The 11632-nt window shown below is 39.2% G+C and overlaps 1 protein-coding gene and 1 long non-coding RNA gene across 2 annotated transcripts in view; one reads left to right on the plus strand and one right to left on the minus strand.

Annotated features, from left to right (window-relative positions):
• LOC149702165 (uncharacterized) overlaps positions 1-1678 on the minus strand; it is a 31574-nt gene extending 29896 nt beyond the window's left edge. The window contains exon 1 of the long non-coding RNA XR_016381708.1: positions 1419-1678. This is a non-coding gene — a long non-coding RNA (uncharacterized LOC149702165). The remainder of the gene's footprint in view (positions 1-1418) is intronic.
• Positions 1679-6341: 4663 nt separating this feature from the next.
• Positions 6342-7958, plus strand: LOC149702167 (uncharacterized). Its single transcript, XM_089865963.1, has 2 exons — positions 6342-6580; positions 7540-7958. Exon 2 carries the CDS (start codon positions 7540-7542, stop codon positions 7945-7947), a length of 408 nt encoding a protein of 135 aa, XP_089722089.1. The 5' UTR covers positions 6342-6580; the 3' UTR covers positions 7948-7958.
• The last annotated feature ends 3674 nt before the right edge of the window (positions 7959-11632 follow it).

The following is an 11632-nucleotide window of genomic DNA, read 5'->3' on the forward strand; positions in this document are numbered from 1 at the left end:
AAATTTTCGACCGATACCTTGATCTTTCGGACCTTACTTTCATTAATACCGCTTGACCTTTAGGAATAATATCAAATATTCCAACTGTCCATGACCTTAAATTTAAGGTCATATTTTTTTAAATTCCCAAGGTCGCGTAAAATCACCTACATATCCTCTAATCAATGTCAAACTAAAGATGGTCAAAATCGTGAAGATACTTTAATAATAGCAACCAAGGGTTAGTTAACCGGCATAGGGAACGAACTTCTCTCTCTCTGGCGGAAGTGAGAGAGAGAGAAAGAGAGGGAGAGAGAGAGGCTGGAAGCTAAGCTAGAGAACGCCAACCAGTTGGTTTTAGTGCAGAGCTCGGTGTCGGGCAGTGAAGACCGCTTTCCCGATAGCTCCTACTGCCAGCGCATCGGAGACCGCGTGCTGTACTTAAACTAACCATAAAGTGACTGTTTCAATTTGAAAAAGTGATTTGACTGTAACAATTAGCATAAACTATTTCAATCTGGTGGTCTTTGTCTCTTTGGAACGTAAGTACTTTCGTATCTTTATCCTTTTTAATTACTTTCAAATTAAATGGAAAATACGATAACTCTAACGTTAATGTCGAGTTCTTAAGCTTAACAAATTTTCCCCATTTTCAATAGAGTAAATGCCATATATGGCAACGTAATAATCATAACCCTCTATCTCTTACTATAGTGATAACTCCCCCCCCCCTTCCGGGGGCAAATAATATTCTCTCTTACAAAGTTGCCCCCAAAGTTGGGGGATACACAGTTCACCCCCCCTCTCTCTGCCGAAATTATTTTATAATCAAAACGATAATCAAAAAGTTAATCATTACGAACATATTTTCGTCACTGGTTCTATTATCTATGGTCCGTTATTTACTGGAGTCAATTTCCCGTTGCCTTATGGTGTCAAATGTCACGGCCCTAATTTTTTCTGCTAATTATTACGTGTGTATCGTTGAAGCGCGAAATAATTAAGGAGCTTAATGAATTTGTCCCGAGCTTTAATGACAACGTTTCTTAGCTAATCTAGTCGCGTTTTTCCCAAGCTAAATGACATGATTTTTTTTATTATTTCACTTCATTCAGCCAAGGCTTAAAAAGTCCTTAATTATTTTATTTTCGGGGAGTAGAACGTGAACAATACTGGCTGATTTGCGATCTCAAATTGAATGCCCCTTTTTAAAAGCGCTGGAAATCACCCCCTACTCCCCCCCCTCCCAGGAGCTTAATTAAATCTGCTTAACAAGGTTTCAAGATAGCTTTCAGAATAGACAGCTGGCCTGTCGTAGGCTTAAAAACATATAAAGAAAGTATTCAAGCGCGCCTCAAAGTTATTACAATTAAATAATAAGCTATAACCATTTGTAACAGCCTGCATTTAAACAATAATTATCTTTGAACTTCACTTACCTACGACGAAATATGAATGATTAACCAAGGCCCATCAATCAATAACGGGAAAGGGCGAGAAAAATGTTGGCGGACCCCGGCGCTTACGAACTTTCTCGGCCACTTTTAGCTGAACTTTACGGTACGGTAACGCCTCTCTTCCTACGGGACAGAAGTTCGAAATAGTCTTTGAAAATAAACCAATGAAATTCCAAAGTTACATCAAAACTGTACAAACAAAACACTCCTAATCGGCACACAAAACAACCACGATTATAATGTTAATTACTCAATTTTAATCTTCCCAAACGTCATTACGTCAACCCACCATTATCTCCATCTTTCTATTTTCATCTCAAGACCATGGCCCACTCAGTCACGCGCTCAAGCCACTGGGCTCTCCATATGCATATTTTAAATTGTCGCCTATTATTCAGTTTATTATTGCCGTCAATAGGAAAGTATTAAATTAAACAAAAAATAAGCCACATTTCCAATAGATTACATTTTATGAGTCGATCAGCTACTCTGTAGAAATGTGTTTTCTTCGGTTTCATTAGTCCGAATCTCTTGAAATTTTACTGATAAGTATATTGAATGATTTTAAATTATCGTGCAAAGTTTTAAAACGATTAGTTGTTTTCCAAAAAATTCATTAAAGTTTTATTTATGCATAATTAAAACCTTTATTTTAAGAAAAGAACTATTCGTTTTAAAACTTTGCACGATAATTTATAACCCTTCGATATATATCTCATTAAAATTTCAAGGGATTTGAACCAGCGAAACCGAAGAAAACACCTTTCCACATAGAAGCAGACTACACAACAAAGAATGACGTCATTTCGGAAGCATTCTATTGGCTGTGCCGAGCAAAGAGAGAAAAAAAGTTGAATTTTTTCAACTTTTTTTCTCGCTTTGCCGAGATCAAGAATGAGAAATTTTTGGCCGTGTGAACAGTGCATTTTCTAGAGGCCGGTGAAGCCAGAAAATCTGATGAGCTCAGCACAGCGAGCGTAGCGAGAAAAAGAGTGTCGTCTGAACGGGCCTTAACCGGAGTTTTGTAACCACTCTCACCACTGCACGCTGCTCCAAAACGGAGAGGCCAAGGGCACCACCAAGCACCTGCATTTCCCGCCAATTATGGTGTCACTCTGTACAGTCCTGTAATCTATCCTCCCTGTGTCGTACCTTATGGACTTCATAATTTAATTTTCAGTAATTATAATTGAAAGAATATCTCTAGAAAACTCCTAGAGTGTAACTATTAGTTTTAGTCTAGTAACTGAATTAATTTTGCACCCAGAAGGTCCATAACATGCGTAAATGTAAATTCAAATTAAACAACCAAGAGGGTTTTGAATTTTAAAATTTTGAAACAATGACGTCATAGGCTAAATTAGAATAACCGTTATTCCATGGATAAAGAATGCGCGTGAGGAAATTTGTTTTCACTCTACAGGATCGGCAACTCCCTATCTCGAACGACAGAATATTCTGTATACACTCTGTTACAACGTCGGTTGTCAGCACGCGCAAAGCTATTTCTCTATGTAACGTAGCTTTGTACGTGCTGCAAAGAGACAAAAAACTTCAGGATCTTCAGGATTTAAAATATCCGCGAGTTTTTTAGCTCGAGTGCACGGACCTCTAGGCCTTAGTTTCAAATACGTGTAGTAGACTGTATGCAATTTCACACATATTTGAAACTAAGGCCTAGAGGTCCGTGCACTCGAGCTAAAAAACTCGCGGATATTTTAAATCCTGAAGATCCTGAAGTTTTTTGTCTCTTGACAGCACGTACAAAGCTACGTTACATAGAGAAACAGCTTTACGCGTGCTGACAACCGACGTTGTAACAGAGTGTATACAGAATATTCTGTCGTTCGAGATAGGGAGTTGCCGATCCTATAGCGTGAAAACAAATTTCCTCACGCGCATTCTTTATCCATGGTTATTCTTTGTCGGAAGACTGGTCGGAACTTTGAAAGGATGCAACAATGCTAGCTTGTAATTGAATAGTTTTTACTTTAATCGCGTTTAATTAAAATTAAGTGGAACTCTCGCGAATTTGTGAACCGGAGCTAGGGGTAGATAATTTATTAAAACGCCTAATGTACGGATAGTGTTGTAGGCGTTTTTAATCATCGACGATGAACTTGACCAGGCTAGGAAATAAGACAGGTTTACAGGTCAAAAACCAGTTTATTAATAGCTTGGACCACTTTTTTTATTCAAAACGTGAGGGTCACTGGTCCCAGTGACTAGTTTAGTAATTCATACTTTTATTAAAAATTGATATGGGGACCTCTTTAATTATTTTCATTTTAACATAAATTTCGACTCCAGGAGTCCAGTCCTGTATACAACCCTAAGCCGAGAGAGATTTTTTTAGAAGAGAGAACGACCACAAGTCCTGGGACCAGCAGAAAAATAAATAGGGGAAGGGTCACTGGTCCCGGGACCAGTTTCATATTAAAGACATCAGGGGTCACTGGTCCGGGGGACTAGTTCAGAAATAAAGCTTATTTCCAAGCCTGAACTTGACTCCACCGACCTTCCGGGAAATCATCTCTTCGAGCCGGCGTTGCAACCTTTTCGCCCGAACAACGTAAGCTTTGTTTATACGCTATTATAGAGTACGCTTTTTAAAGGCCTTGATATATTTTGCGTTTAAAATTTTTACTGTTTCAAACTTGCTAAATGATTAATAGTGATCTACTAAATTTAGGCAAAAGTTATTGCGCGTTTATTACCGCTGAATTATTAGGAAATTGGTACCTTAACGTTTCACATTCTCTTTCGAAATTTTGAAATGGTATCGGTACATTTAAGACCAAATATTTGAGAGAAGGCTTTAGTTGTGAATTGCAAACAGACGTGTCGCGATCGAATTGTCCTCGATGTGTACTTTAGAAAAGAGATTCCTTAATCACCTCCGGGCGATCTTAAACACGCGTTACCCATAATGCCCCACTATCATTAAAGTGATAGTATCACGTCATCACGAGTTGCTGGGCTTGAAAAGACGCCAACTATATACTCGTTAAAAAGGCGAATTATACTATAACTATTAGGGGCTGTTCACGTTTAACATTTTCGACCACCTACGTCACGCGCCGGTGGTTAACACACACCCTTACCCCCCTCGTAGTTTGAGGTATTTTATAAACGGCCCCTATAGCGAATAACAAACGTTTAGCTGTCCCTAAAAGTTACTTATTAATTCCCACGTGACTACTCGCTAAGAGAAATGGCAACTTACGTCAACTCCCCTTTGAGATTAATACGGTTAAAGGCGGACAGCCGCTATTCCTCGATACTTTTCGCGTGACACTCGTGATTAAAGATATGATCCGCAATTGCAACCTTTAAATGGGTGCCATTTCCATTAGGAAACGCTAAGTTGGTCGTCCCCTTCTTAGACGGCGATTGACTATACCGTTACGGTTACGTTATTTTTAGTTTTATTCAAAGCACACGTCACATATGTTTCGTTCCGACATTTTATAATTATCACTGCTAGAAGGTGATAAGTTAAAGTAAATGATATCATAAACACCCCTTGCGCCAGCACTTTACTTCGACTTAAGCGTATATTTACTTGTGTTTATTCTTAATGTAGTTCGGCTGCACGCTATACCCCTAAATGAGCTGTTTTTTTTAAACATTGATTATTGTACAGCGATACTGGCCTCATTTACAGAACTATATTATTTATTTAAGTAGACATATTTCGCAACTATTTTTCTTCTTCTCCTTCTTAAGGGAAAACTTTCCCTTTAAAGGGATAGTTATTACGTATTTACACTTGATTTTTTATTGATATCGTTTTTCGGACAATATTTTTACGCTCCTTTTTCGAATTTTACTACATCCTCGAGAGAAAGGGTGCTCTCACTCGCTATAAAAACTTTGTAAAAATCTGCTCTTGAAAGAACTATACGCTTGGACGTAGTATATCTTAAGCCTTGGTCATAATAAAACGGGAAAATGGGCAAGCCGCTACGAAACAAGGTGATACATTTTCAAAAGAGCTTTTAAAAATTTAAGCCAAGTTATTCTTTTCTTCCGTAGGCCAAAGGGGGGGGGGGTCTTCTCTTCTTGCTCCTAATAAAACGGCGCTACTGACAAGCGGGGCGTTATTCGCGATAAATCTTTATTCCGAATTCTCCGCCGCATCTTCGCTCTCTTCCGCGCTTAATCTAGTTAGTTTACTGTCTTACAAGAAAGCCTACACCGAGGCTTAACCGCGGAACGCTTATCCCCCGTGCCCATCAGAGCAAAAACGTCGTAACTAACGTGCGTTTTTGAAAATCATATGGAAATTATGGAAAATAAATAAATACTCCAATGAAAACTCGTAAACGGTTTCCCTTTTGGCATAGAAAAATGGTTATAGAAATTATATTTTCGATTCAAAATCAGTTTTAGAAAGAAACCACGGGTCCACGGGGCTTCGGGTCCAACCATTTTGATCGGCACTCGCTGCGTTTTGTCTCTAAAGACACTTGTATCGTCTTTGTAGTACTATCTTAGGAAGATGCGCTAGTGGTTCGTTGGTTAGTAGAGAGAGAGGGGGGTCGGAATAAAATATGAGATTTTTCCGAGGAAAGCGGTTAACAGCGGTGCATGATGGGTATTCCCCGGGCCTCGCAGTTTTTATTTACACATATGTTTTTTTTTTTCTGGATGGTGTATGTATAGTACGTCAAAATACTTAGGAGGTTTTCCATTGGTCGCCAGCAATACGTCACCATGGCTGTATGTATAAATTTTAATTGCCACTCCGATACAATTATATACTCCATTGTCCTTTTTGCATGGAGTAACTTTTAATTTAATACGCGCGCCTTACAAAGGCATTGAAAAAAAGCTTGGTTTCCCTTAATATTACTCCATAGTGGAGAAGCGTGAAGTGAAAGGATAGGTTAGAGATTGCCTTTATCAAAAATGTAAGAGTATAAATTCAAGATATGGTTTTATTGACGTTGTTAAATCTCTGTCGTGGAATTTCTTATCTGTCTTGGTTTTCGTCAACACGACATAGAATAAATACGTTTTACATTAGTCCTAGCTCGATCGTGGACGGCTTAACTTAACCTTCCTCTAAATTTTAAAGTTAATTTAATTTTAACCCGAATTTAATTTTAACCCTTATCCGAGAACTAAATAACTGACAGGTAATAAATATATTTCGTTTCGAAACGAAGGTTTTTTTTTCCAAAAACGCAATCTCAGGCTCCCGTCGGTTTTACGTCATGTTGCTGGACATGTACCCTTAAAGTTCCGTCACCGTGTCTCGAAGAATGAGACTGTATGTTCTGTTGTCTGTCGCGGACACGACAAAGTTCTTTACCCATAATCCTCCGCTCGTCCTGTCTCCTCTGGTGTATGTGCGAGGCTATTCCATTCTTCGGGACGCGTCATCCATTATCCCTAAACTGACAAAAACAAACGCAACTATACACGTCTCGGGATATGAATGGGTGTATATGCACTCTTTGTTTGTCCTACTGAAGAACATTTTTAGGACCTGCACCGGTAATTGTTAAATAAACTAAATCTTAGTCGTGACGTCACTACAGTATAGCTTTTAATTCAATACTTGACCTCCTATTATTAATTTTAAAGCCCTATATCTCATTGAAATTCACTCGAATTCAAACTTGAGCGTAATTTACATTCAAGGACTATCTCTATTTGCGCGTATGATTTTGAAAATGGGCGGAGTTTGCAGCGCAATTGTTGCCTGATTCCCCGGCAACGCGCGAGCCTCGATACAATTTCCATAGATATCAAAAATATACGTTTAAAATAACAATACTCGTGAAATTTTATCTGAAACGACTTCTTTCTATACGGATAACCATGCCATAGTTTGCATTTCTAATTTTTAATATTTTCTAGCGTTATTTTTGATTTCTATTAATTTAATTTCTTAGACACTATCTTAGGTTAGATTCTCGAAATTGTTTATAGGAATGTCTAGGACGCCCCCTTTGATCTATCGGATGAATTTAAGTTTTGAGATTTGCAACGCGCGCCTTCGTTTGATTGCTAAAACGTTGCATCTTCTGGAAAACCTTCGTTTTAAAACGTATCTGAAATTATGTAATTCTATTAACCAATTCGTAATTAGATGAACCTTATTACGACTCAAGTGACGAATCTTTTCTACGACGTTTATCACGCCAATAACGTCTTGAGCAAGTTTGGTATTAAAATGTTGAGACCATTAGCTGAAAAGGGCATGTTTTTATACTCGGCCTATCATCTGATAAATCGGGGTTCCAGTTTATTGAAACGAAAGTCGACGGCCACACCATTGAAAAGTCCGGAAAATGTTAATACGGAAAAACGGTTGGCCTTGCTCGAAGAATTCGTGGTTCTTTTCAAAGAAACGGTGGAGTTGCGTTTACAATTAGAGAAAGATCGCGATAATTCGAGCGCCATCGAACGTCTAAATCAACTCGAGTGTCGTTTGAAGGAAATCCGTACGAAATTTGAAAGTGAAAACTCATTATCAATAATAAAATCCAAGTTATAAAAATGAAAGAATTTTGCCTCATCGCGTACATGTGTTCTTATTTTTACATCGCATCGCATCACACTGCAAGGACAGTAATGGATAATAGGTGACGGTGGTTAGAACCTTTTGACCCTTTAGGGTCTTTGGGGCGCGAGCTTTAGCTGAAGAGAGAGATTACCGTCTTAATTTCTGGACAAGATGCTCGACGTTCATCCATCCTGCCTTGCATTCATCACGAATTATTCCGAATATGTTAATTACGCATTCCCCAAAATTATACCCACCCACCCATCCAACAACCACCTCGCTCACCTCGCTCTTTTCTTACCAAAGAGACAAAACGACGTAACTCCTTCTTAATATCTCGATCCCCTACTTAAGAACTATATTAAATATTAAATCAAAAACTGTTTTAAGAACTAAAGTAGGCAATAAATTAATTTATGTAAATATTATCACGTGGTTTCTTTAAGAGTAATATTGCGCTTGTTATAATTGTTAATGCCCTTATGACGTATTTTCTAAACGAATCAAACGACTAAATATCAGAAACAAAGAAGTATAGGGGCCTAGATGTAATAAATTAATTGTAAATATTTTGACGTACTATGTTTTAGCTTTAAGATTAGATGGACGTGGATTAGGGCCTGTTCTAGGACGAACCTCGTTATAACGTCACTATATTACCACCGACGCACCAAAATACCAATTGGATTAAATGACCTTTGTAATATCGTTGGCTTTATACGAACGACACGAATATATATATGTGCTTAGCGACGTTTTATTAATTACGGGATGTCACTAATTAATTAAGACTATCACGAAACAACGAACGGTTTGAAGTTTAACTGAGTTTAAAATTTACCCCGCGCCCATGCAAAACTGCTGAATTAACAACAAACTCGAACAACAGGGTTGCGACGCGTCACGAATTAAAACCTTGGAAAAGCGCCACAGGAATCGGTTAGCAATTTGAGTAGTGAAAATTGAGGTAACCCTGCATGTTGAATAATTTTAATTTGTCAGGACAATTCCTTTAATGAAATTATACGGGTTTCTATTCTAATTTGAAATCCAAATGTCCTCATTACGACGTGGAATCGTTTCATTCCAGGGTTCAAAGCGAGCAACAACCCCACGGGGGGGGGAATATATATTTGTTTCCTTTTCGGGGGCATACGTCCCCTGTCCTCTCTCTCTCTCTCTCTCTCTCTCTCTCTCTCTCTCTCTCTCTCTCTCTCTCTACGTCTGGCATTGTGGCATGGGTGTCCTTCTTGGGTCCTACAGCTCGCCGCGTTTAAAAGAGATATTTTAAAACGAGAGTGACAAACCGGGGCAATAAATGAAACGATAAATCTCAACGAGCGAATGAGACAATACGACAAACAACAAATATAAAAGTCATCAGTTTTCGCACCATCTTCCTTCTTTCCCCATTAACAGAAGCTTACGAGGTCTTCTCCGAGCGCCAAACTGTGCCATCGACTAAAGTCACATTTTAAAGAGTTAAAAGCATTCCATTCGAAGCTTCGAAAACCTCGTAAACTTCGGCAACATTCGGCTTCTTGTTTTAAAAACGATGAGGCGAACCGTAAACTTTATTGTTGGTAGAAACAAAACGTATAGATTTAATTATAGTACGGGGAAAATATCCCCGAATGTCCAGGTCATTATTCTATTTTAACCGGATTTAGAATTTTAGACAATGAACGCGGACGATTTATTTAACGCCGACATCCGGGGGTCAAAAGGTTATACGTATCAATCAAAGTGTATACGGCGTTTGTTTTATAAATTGACGCGCGCGCTAACATTCGTCCTGTGACAAGTATAACTTAAGAACAATAAGCGTATGTCCTACAGCGATACTACTTGTTATTATTAGTCAATTTAAAAACGCGTTTAGGTAGAGAATATAGACAAATTCGTTTATAACAAACAGAGAAACCGCAACACACAGGGGCGAGACCGCCAAAAAGCGACGCCAGGCGGAGTTCCCCCGAGTTCACTACACGCGGGTAGCTAACTAGCTCACAGAGCCTCTGGCGGAGCTTCTTGGCGAAAGGGAGAATACCCCTGTGTGTTGGTTTCTCTGTTTGTAATTTTCGAATTTGTGTATTACTCTTTTCGACGCTTCAAAACGGGGTAACGCGATGTTTAGAGTATAGTTGTGAACTCCAAGAAAGATATTTGGGGAAGGGGCTTCAGGGCAACAACGATGATATTTCTAGAAGTTTCCGTTTGTATAAACTTTATTAAAAGTCTCGAAACTTTCTAGAAGAAGGTGGTGCGCTGGGGTGGGGGGGGGGAGGCGATGCTTTTGTGTACAATTGAATTTCGTAGCTCTTGGACTATAAATTTACTCTTTTAATTCAAAGAATTCCCAGAGCAAATTCAATATTAAATTCCATTGACAACGCGAGCGAGTCCCCCCCAAAAAAGTGTATCGGTTAGTTCTGCGGGCTATATCCAACTCTTAAAACGAACGAACTAACCCAACGAATTTCGCCCGGCGGTTTACCCCCCAACATCCCCCAAATATTTTAATACGCTCGAAAGAATTTTGGGAAGGCTCCTCATCGTCCCTGGCTTGTTTGCTTAGGGAAATATTAGCACGCAGCTGGTGTGCGTTTCCCCCCCCCCTCCCATCTTACAAATAACTGTTTTAGAGTGCTCCCAATCTAGTAATTCTAGCGTAACTCCAGATGCCCCCAGCTTATATAATATTCCGGACCGCTATACCGAAGTTTTGCTTGTAACTTTCAGTTTTCATCTGTTGAAAAATAATACCGAACTCTTACTTAAATGTCTACATAAGTGGTTGACGTTATCCGGGGTAATTTGCTAAATGTTGTGGTCCCACGTTACAGGTTCGGTCTTAAAACGTCAACGTCTCCCCACAAGTCAGGGAAGACCGTGTCTTAAAATATCCGATGAAGTAACTGGCTGGCCCCTTGAAAAATTAAAATTCCCACGAAGTTTTCAACCCCTCTGTAACCACGATTTTAATCCGTTAATTCATTTACAAACTTCATTAAACTATTCAGTTGGTGTTCATTATAATTCGGTAAAATGGCCGCTCTCGAAATTGGGGTTCTCTCAATTTTCAATGTTCAATGCGTTTGAGTAACTTATATATAAGGGTCCATCTGCGTGCGCCATAAAAATTGATGCCGGGTGATTATGACAAAAGAGAGCTTGTACGAGATAGGGTAAAGACAACTCCCCTACCTTTGACTCGGTTCAACTCTATACCCGGATAATATACAGTGTCACTACTCTATCCGATTCTACGGGGATTTATGGTTCGGATCCATATAATGAAACATCTGCCGCGGATGGACAAAAGACTCTCGGTCCAATCTTTTAACGCGTAATAGAGCCATAGGCGGGGAAAATGAGAATTTAAATTTGGTTAAGTATACTTTGAGCGTATTCGGGGTTACAGCACGGATGAACGCGGTGCCTCCTGAAACACACCCTCGCTTTACACACGTTTACCGTTAATCTTATTCCTAACACGGAGGATGAATACCTCCTCTTGTATACGGGAGTCGCGTGGCGCCTGCTATAAAAATGTGTCGCGAATTTAAGGGTTAGATTCATGCGTTTCGTTCATATGGCGCTTCTACTCCCGTATATTTGGGTTTATTTCTCTATGGTAGGGTTGTAGGAGCGCGTGCACGGTGCACTCGTTCTC

This window comes from Phalangium opilio, unplaced genomic scaffold, assembly GCF_054372755.1.
Source record: "Phalangium opilio isolate 3A_F unplaced genomic scaffold, DU_Popi_V2 ptg000017l_1, whole genome shotgun sequence".
Lineage (NCBI taxonomy): Eukaryota > Metazoa > Arthropoda > Arachnida > Opiliones > Phalangiidae > Phalangium > Phalangium opilio.

Coding starts and splice junctions, on each gene's coding strand:
- LOC149702167 (XM_089865963.1), top strand. CDS start 7,540: ATGAACCTTATTACGACTCAAGTGACGAATCTTTTCTACGACGTTTAT.